The 22,179-nt window shown below is 40.3% G+C and overlaps 1 protein-coding gene across 1 annotated transcript in view; it reads left to right on the plus strand.

Moving 5' to 3' along the window:
* Positions 1 to 22,179, plus strand: part of slc4a3 (solute carrier family 4 member 3) — a 99,494-nt gene that overhangs the window by 5,168 nt on the left and 72,147 nt on the right. The window contains exons 2-3 of the mRNA XM_050049573.1: positions 16,321 to 16,391; positions 16,518 to 16,721. Of these exons, the coding sequence (XP_049905530.1) occupies positions 16,668 to 16,721 (54 nt within the window). The 5' untranslated portion in view covers positions 16,321 to 16,391; positions 16,518 to 16,667. The remainder of the gene's footprint in view (positions 1 to 16,320; positions 16,392 to 16,517; positions 16,722 to 22,179) is intronic.

Below are 22,179 nucleotides of genomic sequence, written 5' to 3' on the forward strand. Positions count from 1 at the left end.
TAGCTTAGCTCCGGTTAGCACAGCCGGCTTCCCCGCTACTCGCGCGAATGACGCGATGACGCGAATGAACAAAATGGTCAGGCGTCCAAACTCGGGCGTTACGGGCGGCGCGTTACTCGCGTCACGCGCTTGTAATTCGCTTCACTCGCGCCCGGTGTGAACGCAGCTTTAGGTGTTACGTATGTGTTCAGCAATGCCCGTTGCGTACTGCTTACTCGAAGAATACTGTATACACGGCTCCTTCTTCTGTGGTTTAATCGCTGTGGGCCGCTGCGGGCGAGCAGAATCACTTCCGCCTCGGGTGCCGTATTCTGGTTTGCTGACTTCCGCTGTGTGTCCGACCCGAGTGAAGCTATGCTAAATAGCCATATAGAGGAAGGCTTTATTGTCGCTGTTGGGTTCAAATAAATATGCAGATCATCAAGGGGGGGGGGTGATACGAACNGGGGGGGGGGGGGGGGGGGTGATACGAACTAGAGACAGTTTTATTAATGGTAAAAAGTTCCGCACAACTGCTTTAAAAAACCCAGTCATAACCAGGATACTAAAGACCTTGTAAACACACTCATTGTTTCATTTTAGTTTTGGTGTGCTTCTTGTTCACACTCACTTTTTGCAAGTGAACTAAGAGAAGTAAACATGAAGTCCTGCTGACTGAGAGGTAACTGGTTGACTGGACAGATAGTTATGGTGTTTGTAACCCTGCATCATCAGGACCCACGTGGGGAAATCAAATTCTATTTCTGCAGCAGCACGTTAATGCTTCTAAAGTGTTTATATTTATGTTTGTTGGTTTCACAAAGAGATCATAGAGAAATAACTGATTGTAAGCATTATTAGTAGGTAGGGCTGCCACGATTAGTCGACTAATCGATGACTAATCGACTACTAAAATAATCGGTGACTATTTTAGTAGTCGACTAATCGGTTTGAGTCATTTTTCATAGAAAAACTATAAAAGTACCCCAAAATACTCTTATTGCAGCTTCTTACGCTCAAATATCTCTCTCATGACGGTGAACTAAAACCCTTTGGCGTACGAAACAAGACATTAGATGATGTAATTTTGGGGTTTGGGAGAGACAGGCCGACATTTTTCAACATTTTAACACATTTTTCGATAAAATGATTAGTCGACTAATCGAAGAAATAATTGACAGATTAGTCGACAGTGAAAATAATTGTTAGTTGCAGCCCTATTAGTAGGCTATTATTAGACTGCAAATCAGTCACATGTTTTGAATAATAACTAACATAGAGACAGAATGAAAAGAGTGTCTTGTACAGTAATGATTCTGGGCTTCATACTGTGGCATCACTGTCACACACTTCTTAATGAACAGACAGTACACAGAGTCAGATACACTGATGGCCAGCTTTTTAATCAGCAAAAATACCCTCCCTGACATGCAAACGTGTAACCATTGTTACATGTATGCATTAGCATAAACAGGTTATGGGATATACGTGGCATTTATCAGGATCAGTTATGAGATCGCGGACAGATTTCATGATCAGTAGATGGATTTATTATTGGTGTAGCTGTTGAAATCATGCTATCATAAAATCCTGTGGTTTTTTTGTGTTCTTTCACACCACAAATAGATATATCCTTTATTGTCATTGCACATCCCTGTACAACGAAATTTTGTTGGGCAACTCTCCTTATCGTAGCAGCAAATGAACCGAACCAGAGTCTGTTTGGAATCAGACGGAGACCCACAGTTTCAGGCAGTCTCGGTTTGGTTGTTTGGTACTAAACCGTAATAACCGTGCAAACGGACCTGAGTTTGTTTTAACTAAACCAAACAGGTTAGGTGTGAAAGCACCCTTCGCAACCATAGACAGCTAACTCAACGTCAGCCTCCGTAACTGCACCCAGCAGTCCCTCACAATGAAGCTAAAACTCTGTACAAAAAAATTGATACAGCATAGTATTGTGATATTTTGCATGGCAATACAAGAAAGCCAAGTATCAAATTCTTTAATTAAATAAATCATTAAAATTGCAACTACAAATTAAACTTTGGTATATACTAGAAAAATAAAATCAGCTGTTTTTTTCAGTTCACTTTATACATTTTGCTGCAATAAAAAGGAAATTAGACAAATGGGCTGAAACCTTATAAGATAAAACAAATGTTAACAAAGTTTTCCTTTGGGGGACACAATTTGCAGTTAAAAAAAAGGTAATTAATTGCAATCCATCGCATTACTATGTTATTGCAATGCTCAGCGTATCGCAATCTCTCGTATGGTGTTAAAATCGCAATAATGTTGTATCGTGAGTTAAGAATGTGATAATATCATATTGTGGGGCCCCTGGTGATTCCCGCCCCTAAATAATGTAGGCTTATCTGTAGCTTACATTAACAAGCCTGAGCCTAGGAACACACCACATGTAAATTAGACAACTTACAAGGTAGCAGGAGTCACATTTCTCCTCTTTAGGTAGAGACTCCTGTGCCAAGCTAACATGCTCTGTAGCTGCACTCAACTTAACACACAGAAAACAAACTGATATTAACGCTCCATCAAACTCCTGGTAACACAGCCAATCCCAAATGTCAAAGCAAGGTAACATGGGATTAGTGTCTATGATTCAGGGGTTAAAGTTCTCCGGCACAGCGCCGGATTTCCGGCATGGCAAAGTTTCTGTCTGGCATGGGCAGAAGTGCTCTGCAGTGCGAGCATTTCACTCGCATTTTCCCCTAAAAATATATATATGTGCGAACCGGGAAAATGATTTAGGCGCACAGCGTGCGAGTAAACACAACCTACTGTTTACCGTAATCGGCATCGGACGTTTTTTCATTGATAATCGATCAAATAAATGTATTTTAAAACTCCCTCCTTTGGCTCTGATACAGCCCTCTCGCTCCCTGCCTGCAGTCCCCACTGCACTGGGCTTTGTAACAATGTTCCGCCTACAGCCCCTTCTGATTGGTTACACGGCACAAGTGATAGCCAATCAACACTGACGCCTGTGCATGCTTTCACATCATGTCACATTGAGACACAGAGCTCAGACAGAGCAGGAGAGACTCCGGTAAGCCAGCAGTAATTTTGAAGTTTTAAAGTCACCACCACAACGTTATATGATCCATTTCAATGATGACATGCTTGCCCAGAGGCGAAATTTCGATGTAACTGCCTGTTTAATTCACATCAAGCGCGATACAATTTTGCAAACAGCCTAAATGATTTAGCTTCTAATAATAAATAGCACCAAGGCAAAAAAGAGATGTAAGAGCTATAAGTCAAAAAGTCTGGTGACCACAAGTTTAATCTTCATTTATAAACTCATTATGCTATAAAAGTTTAATCTGAAAAGTAACTACTAAAGCTATAATCTTTTTGTTCGTTTTGATAATAAACACGTTCCTTTGCAACACATACATTTCTGTTTCTTCATTTTGTGACCGCAACACCAAGCCCCCCGCTCCGGAAGAGAAAATCTTCCGTGCTCCACATTTCAGGCACAAATTTTTTTCTTGCTTTAACCCCTGATAATTACTAAATTGTAATTCTTTACACTCCTAGCTAATGCATTACTAAGCACCCAAAACAGGTTAACATGCTTACATTAGCTTATTAGCACCAGTCACAAAGTGTGCTATATCTGATGGGGCTAGATAAAGTTGAGGTTGTAGAACTGAAACTTCTCCCATGTTCCAAGTGTGTCAGAGAACTATGTGGTGGCCAACGGCAAAAAAACAAATGGCACTATCTAGAGCCAGTGTTTTGTTTGTCCATTGTGGGACCTATGTTCTAACAACATGGTGGACTCCATGAAAGAGGACCTGCTCTGTGGCTCATTCTTAGGGAACAAGAATCTTATATTTTAAGTTAACATAAACAACTGTCTTCCAAATCTAAAACTAGGGTGCTAAAACTCAGATTTGTGATGTCATAGAGTAGGCTATGGAGCTGCTCCATAGACAGTGAATGGTGAAATATGTTCTAGACGACAGGGCACCCAGGGGAATGTTCTTAGTCTGTGTGTACATTTTCTGTTTCAGAACCGAGAACATTACAATAAAGCTCATTTGAGTATTGAAAAGAAAACAAACATTCTGTGGGTCCACATAATCAGGCTCCCGTCCATTGTGTGTGGAGCACCTCCAGGCTCTATACCCTATGACATCGCAAATTTGAGACTTGCATCTCTGACTTCTGGGTTTGAGAAAGAGTAGCTCACTTTCACAAATACTGATTGACATTTCCCAGGCCGTGGAATTAATACTTTGGAATTCTTAATTTAGGTGGTCTTCCCCTTTAAAAATATAACAGAAATTTGTCTTTTCAGAAGAAGTGTCCCCAAATCTGAGTGCGCTGTTAACTTTTTTCCCGCAAGGACTATTTTTTTGTGAAAAGTATATCTAATCAGCAATTATCAGAGCGGGATCTGTGGATCATTCGGAGTAACTAGGACATGCTGCTGCTGAATTTTTATTAACATTATTTTTTAGTGCTGGGAGGACCCGTAATGGAATTCCATTCACCTGGGTTGTTGTCATTAATGATAATCTTATCTCAAAGCCTGGGCAAACCTCTTAGACAGCTTGATATCATTAAAAGTAAGCGTGTATGTAATTCTTTTGTGTAATTACGGTGAAGTAATCCTTCAAAGTTTTTCTTGTGTTGTCACTCAGCCTTTCCTGTGTTTAAGTTAATAACATTGTTAGTGTAGTAAAGAGGTGCCACTAATTTCACTGAAACAAGTTGAAGTTGGTATATCAGATCTACTCTCTGATCACCTCTACTGTCTGAGTGAATGAATGAATGAATGATAAATGTAGTGATACAAAGATACTTGTGTATTGCCTGTGTACTTCGGTCTGTGGCATCACATTGTTGGAGTTTGAAGCCTTTGTAGAACTATGAGCCACAGAGTTTACTGCCCACTTGTCTCTAAATATAGGTCTTTACATCAAAAAATAGAAAATCACAGCCGTGTCTGGAGAGGCTTGATCTGGCCTGGAGTGGGAGCGTGTGGTTGTTACTGGGCAAAGACCTGTGAAGGGTGACTCTGCTGGTGGCCTCTGTTCAGACTTTCTGGCCAACATGATTGCATTGTGTTTGCACAGATGGCTTTTTGGCAGTGCTGCCTGTTAGTTGATAAAAGCTGTGCATATACGCAAGGCTACATAAAGTACTCAGTCGTGTTCGTGGTGCTACAGACTGATATGTGTGGTTTAACAGGTTAACTGTGGTTTGCAGTGACTTGTGATCTTGCTCTCTCCCTCTGCACTGTATGTGAAGTCCTGTTCATGTTTGTCATTATGTACTGTGAAACTCTGCAAGATGTCTGTGCACTGATGCCAAGAGTCATTCTTGTTCAGTTTTAGTTTCGCTCCCAGGTTTCCTAAGTCCTATATTAATTCCCACTTAATATGATTTATTGATTGCAAAGATAACAACCTGGAACATGTAATCAGAGTATCTGTTGTTAATTCAGGACAGTGAAACATTTTATGGTGAAAGTGGTAGAGAGGTGTCCTCACCAACTGAGATTTTTCACGTAGTAACTTTTTGATGACACCATACTAATACCTGTGGGCTGGTCTTCCTTCACTAGAGGGTAACCTCTGGGGCTGAAAAAGCCGGCTCCGAGACCGAGTAAATTCCTATAGACCCTCATGTTCGTAGCAGAAATAAACATATTTACAGCCTGATACAGAAAACAGTTTTGTTCTCTATAGCAAATTTCCCCTTTCATGACAACTGTACGGGGCCTGAATTTTTATTATACTCACACATTTAAATGTTATTAAGCTTAAAGTGATTTAAGCTCGTAACGATCCATCGATCTGGATCATTATATCGATTCAATGATCAAAGATCCAGTATCATCGATACAAAGTGAAAACATTGATCTATATTGCCATCTTTAGGATACGCTTTAATTTTGAAAGTCTGTTTCATTGTCAAACAGCGGCAGGCAGATGGCAAGCAGCCAAGAGAAAGACGGTGAGGATATCATACGTAAAAAATGCCGTTACGAGATAAAACACAATGTAACGTTACCTGCCTGGACAGGCATCTCACTCCGCTAATGCTCTGTTTCAACAATGTTCGGCTGAAAAAATGTGCATGCAGGCTGAAATTCAACCAAGCTGTTACTGTCCGGAGATACAGAGACTGAGGCCATGTCCACACGGAGACGAGATTAGATTTATCCGCAAAGGTTTTTTATCGTATAGACCTTTCGTAAACACGGAACCAGCGTTTTAGGAGCCCAAATACACCAACTTTTGAAACCGGGTCCCAGAGTGAAAAAATCTGAAGACGCCACCTTCGTGTTTCCCTATTTACAACACAGTAGGCCTACGCCTCTTTTCTGAAACGATGATGCCATAACCCCACCTCTCCCTTAACCCGCATGAGCTAGTCAACATTCTCCTGCAGTTGTGTAGTTTTGTAATCAAGTGTGACCCTAAATAGCAGCTCTACCTCGCCGTCAGTCCATACAAAGTGGGCTCCTTTGGCATTTGTATTTTCCGCCCATCTTCTTCTTCGTGTTTGTTTACATCGCACAAGTTTTATGTGCATGCTCCATTTCTTATTCTCTGTTTTTGGTGTACTTTGAAGTTTTCAGAAAAAAGATGATGGTTTGGGTTAAAATGGAAAGATCTCTTATCATGATCAGCTTATTCCATGTGCTGTTTTATGTGTTAGTGGAATTGGTTTGAAGTAAACTTTACTGTACTTAAGCAGTTACAGTTACTTATTTATGTGTTGTTTTTATCTTTTATGGCCAAAAGCAAAGAAGAAAGGGGTGGCAGCTTCTTTTGTAACTGATTGTGTTAAATGGGCAGATGATATTAGCCATGTTTCCATCAGCCTGTTTAGATGCGCATCTAGAAGTGTTGCATCGGAAAATTATGATGGAAACGCCAAAATTCAAATTAAAATCCCCTGATTCGCACATGGAAACAGTTATGTTCGAATTAAGTTTGACATAGCGCACCTCTCTCCATGGTGATATCCACACTCTGGGTCAGGAAGGTGGAAGTTCGTAGTTTTCATCAAAGTCTGTACATTTAAGGGAAACACACAGGATTTGTATTTCTTTTAATGCGCATGTCCCAATGATTCGAATCACTTTTGGATGGAAACATGATTGTGTCTCATATCAACAGCAGGCCCCTAAATGTTATCTGCATATACCATATCGTTTTCCAAAGAATCATTATAATATCGTATCATGATGAGACTGGTGATTTACATCCCTAATAATCAGGGACGTGGTAGTTTTGATTGACAGGTGGGTGCCACCCATTGACAAGTTGCTGTCATGTCCGCAGTATAACAAAACTCTCCAGGTGCGGGACACTTTTTGTCAAAAAATTTTCATTTCTGTTGAGTGACATATCAAAAGTGTTGCGTGCCCAACCATAAATCAGGCTTAAAGAGTTGGATGCTCATTTTATTCAAAAAGTACATTTTGTTTTAATACTTTAACCCTGTTTTTTGCTCGCTAAAATTTGCATTAGCAAACCCAGAACACGCTGGAGGGATTACACATCTCATCTGGCCTGGGAACGCTTTGGGGTCCCCCAGGAGGAGCAGCTCCAGTAAAACAGCTCCAGACTTTAATTTTTTATTATTATTTTTTTAAATTTTCTATACTTTATTAATCCCCCTGAGGGGAAATGTAATTTTTTCACTCTTTTTGCCTTGGTCAGGCACCCCGAGCGGTTGGGGGGGTTCGGTGCCTTGCTCATGGGCACCTCGACAGTGCCCAGGAGGTGAACTGGCACTTCTCCAGCCACCAGTCCACACTCCATATTTGGTCTGGACGGGGACTCGAACAGGCAACCCTCCGGTTCCCAACCCAAGTCCCTATGGACTGAGACTGAGTTTTTTATGTTGACTAATATTTTTGGACTGCCGTGGACCAGGAGGATGACATGTACGCATTTTAAAAATGGGTGTAGTTCCCCTTTAACCATATCTGTAAATGCACTGTGCTAACCAAGCTAGCAGCTTTGGTTGGGTTAGCTCCACCCTCTCTTCCAAATATGGCTACTTTTTGCTCCAAAATCCAAGATGGCTTCAGCTGGGTGATGTCACTGTGCCTTTGTACATGATTTTATACAGTCTATGTCCTATACCTGTGTTTCCAATAAGCACCAGCTGCCAATGAACCTCAAAATACACTGAGCCTCTTGTGATTGTCACATGAGTATGGTCTGTTTGTTTTCACTATGTGACAGGTGTGTGAGCAGCTACAGAATCCTGCTGTGGGACAGGGCTGCAAAAATAAGAATAAAATCAAATACACTGTAGTAAGCATAGCATAATTAAATGAAACAGATGCTATCCAAACAGTAGTGACATTGGAATCAACATAAAAAAATAGAGGTCGGTATAGCAGTCTGCTGAGCTGAAGACTGATAGTGATATTCACTAATATTCTATATTATTCATGACTGCTTTTAGGTTGTATGGAAGTTGCCTTTAGTAGATTGAGTCCGTACAGCCAGCTGGAGGCCACAGGGCACATATGACTTTGGCATCTGTAGTAATTTGTGAAGTGCTGCACCAAACCCAGTGCCATTAGGCACAAAGATCCACTGTGGTTACCTTGATTAATTGATGAGCAACAAGCACCAGGCTGCTGCAAAAATAAATAACCACACCAACATATTTGCATTAGTGCTTCTGTGCACATCAAATTGTTCACTGCTGTCCTGATTTATGTGTGCCAATTAGAGTTCACTCCTCTCTTTCTCTCATTCACACTTTCCCTCTATCGCTCTCAGGGGTCTTAGCTTTCCTTCCAAGTTGCCTGGAAAAAAATGGCACTTCATTCTGGCCTCTGATATAAAGTGATACAGCAGAATTATGACTGCAGCTATTTTTGTTACATTTCATTGAGTAAGTCATCTTGAAAAAGACCCGCTTGAAAGTTAATTATGAAGCTTTGTTAATTGATGCAATCATACATAATAGCTCTATTGTTCACTGGCAGTAGTTGTATTATTGTGAGATGTAAACATATTTAAATCCAAATGAATGCAACCGCATTAACCTCTTCAACTTCAACTTATTCATTGCATCTTACTCTGGGAGTGCAGAGCATACTCTGGACACAGACAGAGCAGCAGATAGAGCTCAGAAAGAGTTTCGTCTGTTCTGCAAAAACATTTGAATTTAGAGAGGAGACACAAAAAAAGGAGAAAAAAAGGCACATAAACAGTAAACCCCCCACAGACCATCGTCAGATAACACCACTCACACATTCCAGTTCTGTGGGAAACACTGCAATTAATTGATTTGTCTATCAACGGAGAAATAATTTGCAACTATTTGAATAATGAATCAGTCATTTCAGCCATATTTCAAGCAAAAATGGCAAAACATTTCCAGGCTCCAGCTTCTTACTTTTGAGGATTTGTTACTTATTTTTGTCTCATTTGATAAGAACCTGAGTATCTTTAATCTTTGACAGTGTGTCGACAAAACAAGATGACAAGACGCTGACATTAGTTTGAGATTTGAGAAATTATTGCCTTACATTATTTTTATTCTACTTTTTCATTAGTTTTTGATTAAATCAAATGTCTGATGTCTGATTATAAACACGACTTCCTGCCTTTTATATCTATCAAATGAGTTGCATTCAAATGTGATAATCATGAGAACAATAGTCACATTTGTTAGCCATCAGTTATCTAATCAGTGTGCCTGCATATTTATGTTTATCAATATTTCTCACATTTTTTTTTTTTTTTTACAAAAATCCATTAGTAAAATTTTCCATCATTTATTTGTTATATTGTAATGACATTATTATTCCTCGATCAGCAACATCTTTAGTGTGAATATCTTTAGTGTTTGTTGGTGGGTGAAGTTAAGGATCAGGTGCTGAGTGTGCTGCCCCCTGGTCCATATGACTGAGTATTTAGGCCAGTATTTATTTTCTGCACTAAAATATGTGGTTGATTATTCCAAGGAGGTTTGTCCTGAGTAAGCCTTATATCATTTGTATTATTGCCCCGTCATTCACCAGAGGTTTTGTTTCCCTTTTTAGTGTCTGTTGGTATTCCTCAGCTGCTCCAGACCCCCACCACAACACTATCAATGTCTGTTGCCCACATCTGTCAGTGTCCCCTTCACACATTCAAAGGACTAGCCATTCAGAGCTCTCTGATTACACAGTTGGTATGAAGGGGGTGGGACATTTGATATTACTGTAGCAGTGGGTTAGGTGGTGGTGGTGGGCAGGACCTGTGTCAGCTTTTGCCAAGGTCGCTACACACTCCACCGGTGGCCAATCAGGATGACACACTGGCCCTCCAGACACAAAAGAAGGTAGGAAGTAACATGTGAAGGGGGTATATTTCCCCATAGCATATTTAAACAGCACAAATACTACTGTAGTTATTAAGAAGGGTGTTAGGTGGTGGGGTTGCTCAGAAGGGTAAGGGTTAGGCACATGTTATTGAGCTGTTGTTCTTAGAGATGCAGCACAGTGTAATAATGCCACAACTTGCACAATTACTGCCAAAGTGCAATTCTGCATACTAATCTCATACTTTTATTTGTGCAGCGCCTTGTGGGTAATTTCAGCTACAAGCGAGCTGTAAATGTCTCAGAGGGAGCAAATGAGTCAGCTGGATAAAACTGAGACAGATGTAGGGACTGTTATTGTGTCAGTGGGAAAACAGCAGCTTTAAACAGAGTGGCTGACTTGGAATTTATCATGGATTGCCATAATTTCTTATGTCCACACTATCTAATATTCACATAATGTTTGCTTGGTGATAAAATGATAACGAACGCCAATGCACCTTAAATTCTAGTTTCATCACACCATTAAACCAACACATTCTCTCTCCCAGCAAGCCAGATATCACTTTGGTCAGTGGACTTTCACGTCTTCATGTAACGCGCTAGGTATCCTGGCTGCATTTGTTATTGACGTTCCGGCACACCGTGTCAGTTGACACTTGTCATTGCATGTCTTATCAAACTACACACATTCAAGTGTACAGCTTTTGCTTGTTGTATACAGTCTTTTTCAAAATGAACTGACTGTCAGTGAAATACTCAATACTGACATTTATTTCATTGTGCGACCAAACCCCCAGGTTAGGTTTAGGCAACAAAAGCACATGGTTGATTCATATGGGAAGTGATAGCTCATTCTCATTCTGAAGTCGTCAAATACCGCTGTTTATTTTTTGATGAAGCATTGCTGGGTGACGTCAGCATTTAACACAGCTGGATATAACCTTTTGCATTGTTATAATATGCTGCCGGTCACCCGGACGGCACCTGTTGCTAGGGATGTCCCGATCCAGCTTTTTCACTTCCGATCCGATACCGATATTACAGCCTTGAGTTTTGGCCGATACGATACCAATCCGATCCAAGCGCGTATTATACATATTAACTTATTTTGTTGTCAGTCATGTTAGAAAAAGGTTTGATCAAGCGATATTACTCTAACAAGAACAACTACTTAATCAGGTTAGTTAGAATGATCCACAACAGTTGGTATGAGAAACTGACCCGTTTATTGTGAACAGGGTTAAATAAACAAACTTTAAACTTGAACATTAACATTAGATAAAAAATATAGCTGGTTTGCTTTGGCTGCTTTTCCCTCTTAATAAATAGAAAATTTTAAGAAATTTTTAAAATGTCTAACATTGAATTTAAAATAGCAGCAAGACTCCACACACTTGTGCTTTGGCCCCCTAATAAATAAAAAATAGATTAACACCACAAGACATTGTTGACATTTAACAAACAATGCAGCCTTTCCTTTTCAGTTATCAGTAGTGTCAGTGCCAGCCTGGTGCTGCTGTTTCATGTGTGTCTGCATGCTGGCCTGGTGGATTGATAGTAAGTGCTGGAGCGGATCACTGGAATAGACTGCTTGAATCACGGAGTGCTGGGCTGGCCGGAAAACCTGGATCGGAGTACATGAAAAACTGGATCGGAGTTCTTGGATCGGCATTTTTTCATGCAGTCCGATCCGATGCACGTTTTTTGCTAATATCGGCGGCCGATACCGATCCGAATATCGGATCGGGACATCCCTACCTGTTGCAGTGGTATGATAAGTGGTCCAGCAGCGTAGTATGTAACATCATCTGATTTAACCTTTTGCGCTGTTATGATATGCTGCCCGATGGTCGGGAAGGCATATGTTGTCAGGTTGAAATGCTGCTGGTTACAACGTAACATAAGGTGAGTCCCATAGGTCAGGTGGGAGAGGTGGAGGATGGATCCAACAAACTCCAGACTTTCACCCAGGAACCCAGTGTTTGCTTCCCAAATGCCAAACCAAGATCTTTCTTTCTAAACCTAACCATTTGCTTTTGTTGTCTAAACCTAACCATGTGTTTTAGGTGACCTCCTGGCATTGGTAGCGTGTCAACATCAGATGCATATGGAGACCTAGCACATACTATGTAGATGTGAAAGGCCACTGACAAAGCGGTGATATGTGATGACATGGGATGAGAACGTTTTGGAATTGAAAACAAAGCTTCTAGGTGAAAGTCTGGTGTTTGTTGGACCCATCCACTCTTGTACACCCTATAAGGACTTTACAGGTTCTCAAGTTATGCTGTTACCCAGTGGCATTTCAAACTGACACCATCCGGTGGCAATACCAGCTTGTGGTGTATCGTACTGTGGTGAAAGGATGGCTTTTTTCATCTGTGTCTGGCGCCAAATTCACTGACCAAGTAGTGGTATTCGATGACTTCAGAATGAGAACAGGTGACTGATCAGAGGAAAATGAAAACGTAGAAGAAGAAGACAAGATTTGCCACTAAGCTTATACGGAAGGTAGCTTTATAACTTTAAATCAACATTTAACACGCTCATAAAGTTATTTTTGTAATGATTTTTTTGACCACGGAAGTCAGCACAAACCTGGAATAACCTCCCAGATGATGTTAGACAAGCCCCGACTCTGACCACTTTTAAGTCAAAGCTAAAAACATTACTGTTTTTTACACTTCCTACTCCACCATGTAATGACAATAGCAAATTTATTTTTAAACTTATTTTTATATCATTTTGAAATAATCTTTTATCTTTGCGCCTCTTGTCTGCACTTTTGCTCTTTTTAAAGGGGATTTTTTAAAATAATAAATCATTTAGTACATAATTTTACCTTTTATATCTTTTTTGTCTTTACTCTTTTATTGTAAATATACATCCTTTATTATGTTTTATATTTTATTGCTCTGTAAAGCACTTTGAAATGCCCTGGTGTATGAAATGTGCTATACAATAAAGCTGCCTTGCCTAGCCTTGCCTTTCATAACGTTCGCTACAGTAGCTGTATAGGTAGTAAACTCATCTGATGCTAGTGGTAAGTTTGCAGTTACCATTAGATGTTGTTACTTCCAGATATTTCATTAGAATGTAGTGACATAACACAAATAAACAGGAATAGTAATAACGTGAAGAAAACTTTAATTTGTTCAGCTGTTTGGCAAGTTTGTTGTGTCCTGACAATACATAATAGTTTTAACCACAACTAACTGTATGGTTCCTCCGACTTTCACTCAGGAGCAAAAAATTAGCCCTTAAACTTATGAACTGATATGAACATTTTTATCATGACAACATTTTTAGCCACATCGCCCATTAACTCTGAGTGACTGGATCTTTACTGGAGTAAATGGCAGTGATAAATGGCCATGGTCTGGCTCGCCCTCTCCCACACTGCCCAGAATAATTGCAGGCCAACAATCCTTGGCATGTTTACATGGATGAGAGGCACCTGTTTTCCTCCACATGAAAACCAAAATAATCATCAGTGTCTATTTTGGCATCATCAGGACAATTAAGTGGTCCCAAGGTGCCTCCTCTTGTTTGTTTATGAGCATGTGTGCTAGAGTTGTTTTCAAATTAGACTGATAAGTGAGAAGTAAAAGTTAAGTAATGCCTGTAGCAGAGTTTGTTACTGAATATAAAAGACGTGGACTCTACCAAGAGAGAGGTTCATTTTATTTTCAAGACACTGCCTGCAACAACTTACACATTCTTCACAATTAATCAGTCAATCTGAAGCAAGTATGTTAATTGTTCCCACGAAATTAGGTATCGGTTTGTATGAGTTTTGAGTCGCTGTAGACTTTAGACCCAGCAACAAGGTGCACCTACCATTCTGCTGTGCCCTCTGTCTATGGAGCAAATAATAACCGAATGGTACATATATTCTAACAATGCACCTAATGATCATTCATCCAAAAGTAAAAAATCTACCATGGTGGCAGATGTGTTAATCTTGGCGACTGCCACACATATATGAGTGGGAATTCCTGAAATTGCTAATTGCTATGAAAGGCTTCAATTCTTAATTGGAGTCTAAGGGCATTTTCACACCTAAGTTTCTTTGCTCTGGTCCAATTGGCCTCTTGGTTCAGTTTCTTTTCACACAGAAAAGGATCCAATTGAACCAAAATGCATCATAACAAACCATATGAAAACATTCAGGCAAGCTGCTGTACACAGAAAATGTACACAGAATGGTTCGCATGAGATCTTATGAATTAGCGCCTACAAATGACGCCACATTCTTAAAGTAAAGTTACGTTAATCCCTTATAGTAATGGAGGTTAGGTTTAGGCAAGTAGAGGTGTGTGGCGATCCGGACCTCAGTGGACACAAAGCTTTTATTTACTTTAATTTCACAGATAAGAAACAATAAATTGTGAAGACAATAAAGCCCCCACAAAATAGCATTTCAAGTCTTGTGTATGATTTATCCTGGCTTTATATAAATAGAGGAAATCTCCCCCCGTCGCCAGGCTAATTTATACAATGTAAAATGCCATAGGCTTGTGCTAATAATGTTAGCATATTATATTTGTTTGGAAAACGTGTTTATTATAAGACAGTTGTATTGTCGGTGAACCTTGTGATCCGAATTTTGTAACGTTAAATGTTGCTGTTGTCCCTGGATTTGTATGAAAAAGCCCGCTGGCCGCTAGGCTAATTTGTACAATATAAAATGCTATAGGCTTGTGCTAATAACGTTAGCATGTTGTATTGTGGTGAAAATGTGTCCAGCCAAAGACAAATTATTTTTCTGTAAATGCAGCGAGTTATAGTGAAGCTAATTTGTGTACTTGTGTTTGAAATTGTCTCTATTAAGGCATGTTTAATGTGTGTTTAGAATCAACTAAACTTTACAGCACTTCACAGAAACCCCACCGCTGACTGGTGGTTTAGATGTGTAAATGCAGAGTGACACAGACATACCGCTGCACAAGTATAAATGCTCACAACGGCGCAGGCCACGTGCGTAGGCTATGGCGTAGGCTCTGCATAGAGCTGATGCACAAATATTAATCCTGCTTTAATCCAGCACCCCAACCTGCCTCTTCCTGAGTACTTGTGATTGCTTCCTTCTTTACTCATAATTTATCATGCTTATTTATGCATTACTTTTCATAGGAACACGTATGAACAGGTCACAAGAACAGCCTGTATAGAGTCAACTGTGGTCTTTTTGGTTAGGGTTATGCATTAATGAGCACTGATTCTGGTTCTGTTTGCTACATGCTTAACAAACAAATGTTTTGAAATTAAGAGTAATAATGTTTAGTTTTAACTTATACCAATTTTGTGCATGGTGAGAAAATATGTTTGAGGCCTGCTAAATGTTTGTCTCTCACATGCTTTTTGAATCCAACACTAAACCATAAGAGCAGAAATATTACAGTAGAGGCATTGGAGAATGGGACACAGTGTCACACATTCTTAGAGGGGAATGTGTAATGTGGCATAATAACTGTTTTTTTAATCAGTGCATTCATTGTATTTACCTTCACTCCACTAAGATACCAGAAGTAGAAAACCATCTAAAATGAGCAGGAGTGGCATGGGTGTAACTACAACACCCTCAGTGTTAGTGCAGACAGGGGCTCTTGTTGCATACCAACGCCCTCTGTATCCTCATGGCAGCTGATAAAAACACCATAGGGAACATATGGATCATAAGAGATGAATTTATTCATTTTAAAACACAAATACCACTATGTGGGTGGGAAGCGGCGATGAAATGCTGTGATATACAGTACGAGAGGGAGGTGTTTGGTTTATTACATAATCTAATCTCATACTCCTTCATGTATTTACATTAAGGTAACACTCTGGTTTACATTTTATTTTGCAGGTATTTAAGTAGAAACACAACTATCAACACAACTATTCACTGTATCCTCAGCATGCAGTGATTATTTACGGTGTCATTATGTGTCCTTGGTTACTGTCCAAAAGTTGCCCATATATCCCTCTAATCAGACATTTTTTCTCCTGTCCACTCTCTTGCAGGTTATGCCACCGCAAGGGCTTCCTGGATCCCCAGCCGTGAAAGAGAAGGGCTGATCCCTGTCCTCCCCCAGGTTCCTGCTGCTTTGCACCCCATCTTTCCCTCCTCCTTTCTCCTGCTTACTCCCCTCTCCCAACTGCACAAACCCCATCTGACTCCTACACCTGACCTTGCCACCCCTGTCATCCTTTACATCCAGGACCATTCGTCCAGTCACATCCCTCCCCACAGCAGCTCCATACCCAGCCTCTCTGCTTAGTTTCACTCCAGCCACACCAGCCGTCTTCTCTGCAGGCGCCTGCCCTTGTCATTGAACTACTCTTCACCCACTGGCTGTACGCCAGGCCCCATGGCTACAGGAGGTCATGCCCCAGAGATAGATGTGTTGATCAACCTACAACAGGTAAGAATTAATGTGTTTCTTGCTGTTGTGCGAGGAAGATTTAAAATGTGAAAACATAACTATGGTAAAACAATAAAATCTAAAACCGTACATTACTCTGTTATTCCTTCATCCCACTCTGAATTAGTCTTGTGCAGTTCTGTTATCAAAATTTCTTAAACCTGATATGTTATAGGACTGATATGACATACAACAAACCCCACTTTAGTTTAACCCAAAGCCAGTCCGTTCTGAGCTGGAGAGATTCAGTTGCCTTTTGGACAGCAGCCCTCCCAGGAGGTTGACTATCCAGCCCGGTGCTTTGAATGACATAACCTTGTGTCAAAGCCAGCAGCTTTCAGTTTGATCTGAATTGCCCTAATTAGACCTGAGAGCTCTCCAAAGCAACCGAGTGATTAAGAACGGTGGCAGATCCCCTGTGGCAAGTAAGGTAACCTGGGCCCCTACAGTTGTGCTGTTCTGTTTGTGTATTGAGTTGGTCCTATTGTTTTCATTCTTGGATTTTCCATAAACAGTGTGTTGATAAATACACTAATGGAGTGTATTCCTTGTAATATTCCTTATTCGGTTTGCTTGGCTGTCAGCAGGATCATACTGTAGAAAAACTTCATCTTCATTTTCATGAAAGTTGGTGGAAGGGTGTAGCATGGGCCAAAAAAGAACCCTTTAGGCATCTGGCCTTGGTGGAGGTCTGTATCTTTGTGTGCCTTTGGGTTTAGTAGTGTATTCCTTTTAATTCACAAAATCAGTTCTAAGTGCTTATTTATATTATAGATAATGTGCTTTATTGTGTCTTGCACAGTTAGATGAGAATATTTATGGCACTCTCATGTCTGTGTCTTAACTATAGATAGAGCCAAGAGGAGATTAGATTAGTTAGCCTTAAGATTGGGAATGGACTAGCTCTCTCCAAAGTTCACTTTCTGTATGTTCCAAAATGTCAAACTATTACTTAAGACATACTACGCAGGATTTGTTGCTCAGTGTTTCTTAACACAACATCCAAACTCAGCTCATGAGACTAAAGTCCAAAACACACTGGCGGCATCACATGACGGTGGCGTCACATGACGGCGGCGTCACTGACGCGAGTCAAGTGCCGCCCCCAACACACACAGAAAGCGTCGTGCTGTGGGGCGTCTACCAGAATTCTATTGCACACTCCACTCCACTAGGTGGCGGTAGTGTGACTAGCAGGTTGCCAACCGCCAATTAGAACAAAAGACGAGGAAGAAGACACAGAAAGAGAAAGAAAACACACAACACAAAACGACCACGACAACCAGACTAGACCAAACAACGACAGTAAAACAAACAATAGATGGCGCCAAAGTTCTTCTTCTCTGCTCTTCAACAGAGCTGCTACTACGGGAGATGGGAAGTACAAAATAGGCCTTTCTCTTAAAAAGAAGTGCTTTTTCAAGAGCGGCGATGCTGGAAAATAGGACAATAGCAAGAAGTGCTGTGGCGCATCATGTCGCCGGTGTGGGTTTGTAAATAGAGAATAATGGAGATGTCTGTTTTGACGCGCATCGTACGGCGCCGGTGTGTTTTGGCCTTAAGAGAGCACCAGATGCAAGTATATGAATCAAAGAAATAAAATGGTATTTTCTCGTTGTTTCATGGCAGTTACGTTCATAAGCACAAATAACAGACTCACAACTCTGCACAACCCTGCAGAATGGTGTATGGTTTATGAATTCAGCTGCAGCGCATGCTCCTTTCCCGCTTGGTTTCTCTGCTCTTTGTGTGTGTGCCTTTATACAAACAGACACGATCATGATCATGATCAAAAGTCACCACCATAACAAGATTTTAAAGCCATGCTTGGCACAGCTTGGCTTGATAACGATCTGTAGTTTCATTTAGCCACTTGTTAGCAACTGCCTTTTTTTAAGACAAGCTTCAAAGTTCATGAATGGGGTATTCACTGAGGTATTGTATGTTGGAGAACAAAAGGTGAAAGCCACTCAAACTCGTGCTAACCACAGACCTTACTTCAGGCATCTACCCCAAAACGTATTCAAAAAAACCCACTGACTTTGAGATGAGGGAACCATGAGTTGTAAAATGCTAACTCATTGTAGTGTTTTAGGACTCATTCCTAGCACACTCTATAAGAAGAAAATAAATACAGGTGGAGGGCAGGTTCTCTGCAGATACTGACACCACTACACACTGCTAGTGGATCGTAAGTGATAATTAAGAGGGATTACTTTTGTGTGGCCGATGTCAGTTTTGGTTAATTTTGTTTTCTTAAGGCTGACACCCATTATCTGGTAACTAACTGATACATTTTTAAGATTTTTTTTTATTTATTTATTTTTTTTAAAAAAACGTGAAATCAAGTGGCATCCTCCGAGGCTGAAAAGTTCGTCGAATGGCCACTTGAGGCTGGCTCAAAAACAGTGAAAGTCCCCACTGACCCCCATGATAAATGCCCAGATTTACAGCAGAAATAAAGGTGTTTACAGCCTGGTACAAAGAACAGTTTTGGTCTCTATGGCTTATTACAACATTCATGACAACTGTACATAGGGTGATTTTTTTTTTATAACTCACCTGTTTACATTGTATTAAGGCTTAAAGTTATGCATATTGAAGGGTGGGGCTGCTTGAGTGACAGGCTGTTTGCAAGGTTTTGTCACAGTTTATGTGTCAGTTCCACCCCTCGCTCCTCCACAGCTCCAAACTCTTGTCCAAATATTGTCTCTTCTAGCTCCAAAAAAGTCCATCCCAATATGGTTATGCTGTCTTGGCTATAACAGCAAATAGAAATACATTTTAGAGACTGGATTCATACAGCAAGACCATTTGTGGTATTTAAAATCACTGGGTGCAAGAAAAAAATAATATGATTTGTCCTTTTCAGCTGTGAAATATGGATATGCAAATGCAGACTGCTGAGGAGTGAAGGGAGTTTGACTTTGCAGGAGAAAAACTGCTGTGCAGAAAAATATCTGAAGAGAGAAATGTGGGCAATGTGTGTGCAGCAGATGCCAATGTTACTATGTCAGCTTGTACAATGGAGTCATTCTCAGCGAGCCAGTAAAAGAGTCCTTTATAGCTAAAGTAGGTGGCCTTTTTAGTAGGGACATTAATGCTGGCAGTGTGGCTGTAAGCTTGAGATTGAGAAGTGGAGTGAGAGAAAAAAGACTTCATAAGCTTGGTGAACAGATAGCTATGAGAGTGCTTCGCTCCTGTGTTATTTCTTAAATGCAAAATCTCAAACACTTATTTCACATTTTCACACCAATCGGCTGCCAAATAGCTTGTCTATTACAGGCCAATAAGCAATGTCAGTGTATCAGGTAAAATATATATGCTAAAACACACCGTATTTATTGGATGTGATGTTTCCTGTTTCCCTAATCGAGCATTTTCCCAGCCGGATCTGGTGTTTCTAAAAGAGGCAAATGTCCTCTAACCCTAAGGCCATTGCTGCCCTTTGAAACAGTTTGTGTATCATAAATGTCAAACAAAGGGCCTGTTTCAGTTCTTTGAAATGGCTCTATTGATATTGTTGCAATACTGTACAGGGCTGGAAAAACCACATCCATACACAGTAGTGCATGTAAAATCTGAGTGATTCTCAGCTCTACATGCATGGTGCACATAAGTTGGTACAGAACACATGTCATGCGGAGCTGCCAACTCTCAGGCAGTGACTGTAACATGCTCTGCACTGGTGCTTCTAATGTTGTGTTCACACTGAATGCAATGCAAATTTTGAACGCTAGAATATTTTGTGTTGACTCGCTTCATATGCCCGAATAACTCACGTCATGCGCGTGAAATCACTGAATTGATTAATGAACTTCTGCTGGTATGTCCTTGGTGTCATACGTACATACCTGGAAGATCTCAGTGCTGATTGGCTATCATGACGCAAATTGGTCGCTGATCTTTCAACTCTCGCGAATAAGTTTATAATGTGCGTAGGAACAAAATTACTCATTACCATACCATGTATTCTGCTTCCTCATGTGTATAAGGCTGCATTGTACCTGAAGTTAACTGTGTCCTTGGAGAGTTTTCATTTGTGCACGAGAAGCTTGCTTTGTAGCTGTCCTCAAGACAGTCATCAGTTAAGTGGAGGCGTCCCGTTGCCTCCCTTTTGCTGTGCACTTCTAAGTTTAATTATATTATGTGACTGAATCTGTGATTTTTGCTCAGACCTACAGAGGACACTCCAGGAGTCAAAGCTCTGACCTTTTAGCTGAAATAGATTGACTCTGTTGTAACTCTTATTATTCTGTTTAATCACTTAATAAAATAACACAAAGACAGCTTCCTTGTTTCACTCTTTGTTTTTTCACTTCTGCAGCAACCACGTGAAACTGTGCTACTGGCTTCATTGGTAATGCTTCATTTGTGTATTTTGCGTCATTTGTGTCAGCCATCACGCTGCCTGGCGGGAATTCACTCGTGCAAATTGTTGTATTTGTGCTCAGTGTGAACACAATATTAAATGTCACTTTTGTTTTTATTATTATTTACATTTTTATTACTTAAATTCAATAGTGAATAGAATACATAAATTTGAAAATGTGCCACTTTGTTTGGCTCAGATGCAGCTGCCTCTCTCTGCCCCTCTCTATAGCATTGCTCAATGCCCCACCCACATTGCAGTCTGATTTTTTTACATGTCACAGGTCAATACAGAAAGCTGCCGTGCTGGGCAAAGACAAAGACAGACTGGAGCTGTTCTGGTGAGCACGTGGAGATGTGTGGCACTGAAGTTAAAAATATATATATAAATATAAAAACAAAAACACCCAGTGTTTCTGCTGGTAACGCTCTGCCAGTAGTAAGTTACTGAATGTAACTTAGGTTGTCTGAGTGCAAGGCTAGAAATAGGGAGTGAGGAGTAGAAAAACAGTGTGAAAACAGTCTGGAGCCTGTTTTCACACAGTGAAACATACATTAATAACTGATAATATTGTGGCACAAAAAGACAAGACAGCAGCAGCACACCACAACAGCAGCACTGTGTAAAACACTGGTGCTGGTCAGATATAGCTGGTCAGATATTGCTGGAAGTGCAGAGAAAAGTAGGACAAAAACACCAAATGATGCAGCAAAAAAAAAAAAAAAAAAATTATATATATATATATATATATATATATATATAATAAGTTCACAACAGAATTTAAAAGAAGTATTTGTTATTTTAGGGTTTTCAGATGAACTATAATGAGTATCTGGAATGAAAGGAGCACTGAAATGCCTTCAAGACAGAATTGTTCCCTCCAGCGTCTCAACATAGGGATGAGTCACACTCGGGTCTGTGGAAAATACTTGTGTCCTGCATAGCAGAATGCTTTTTTAGCTGTTATTCAAGTAAAACAGATTAGCCTGTATTCTCATGGAGAAAAAAGCTCTGCCAACTAAGTAGGTGATGTGTCATTATGCACAGTGGGGACCATGACATCCACAGTGTGCGTAGCATATTGTG

Source organism: Epinephelus moara, chromosome 7 (genome assembly GCF_006386435.1).
Source record: "Epinephelus moara isolate mb chromosome 7, YSFRI_EMoa_1.0, whole genome shotgun sequence".
NCBI classification, from domain to species: Eukaryota; Metazoa; Chordata; class Actinopteri; order Perciformes; family Serranidae; genus Epinephelus; species Epinephelus moara.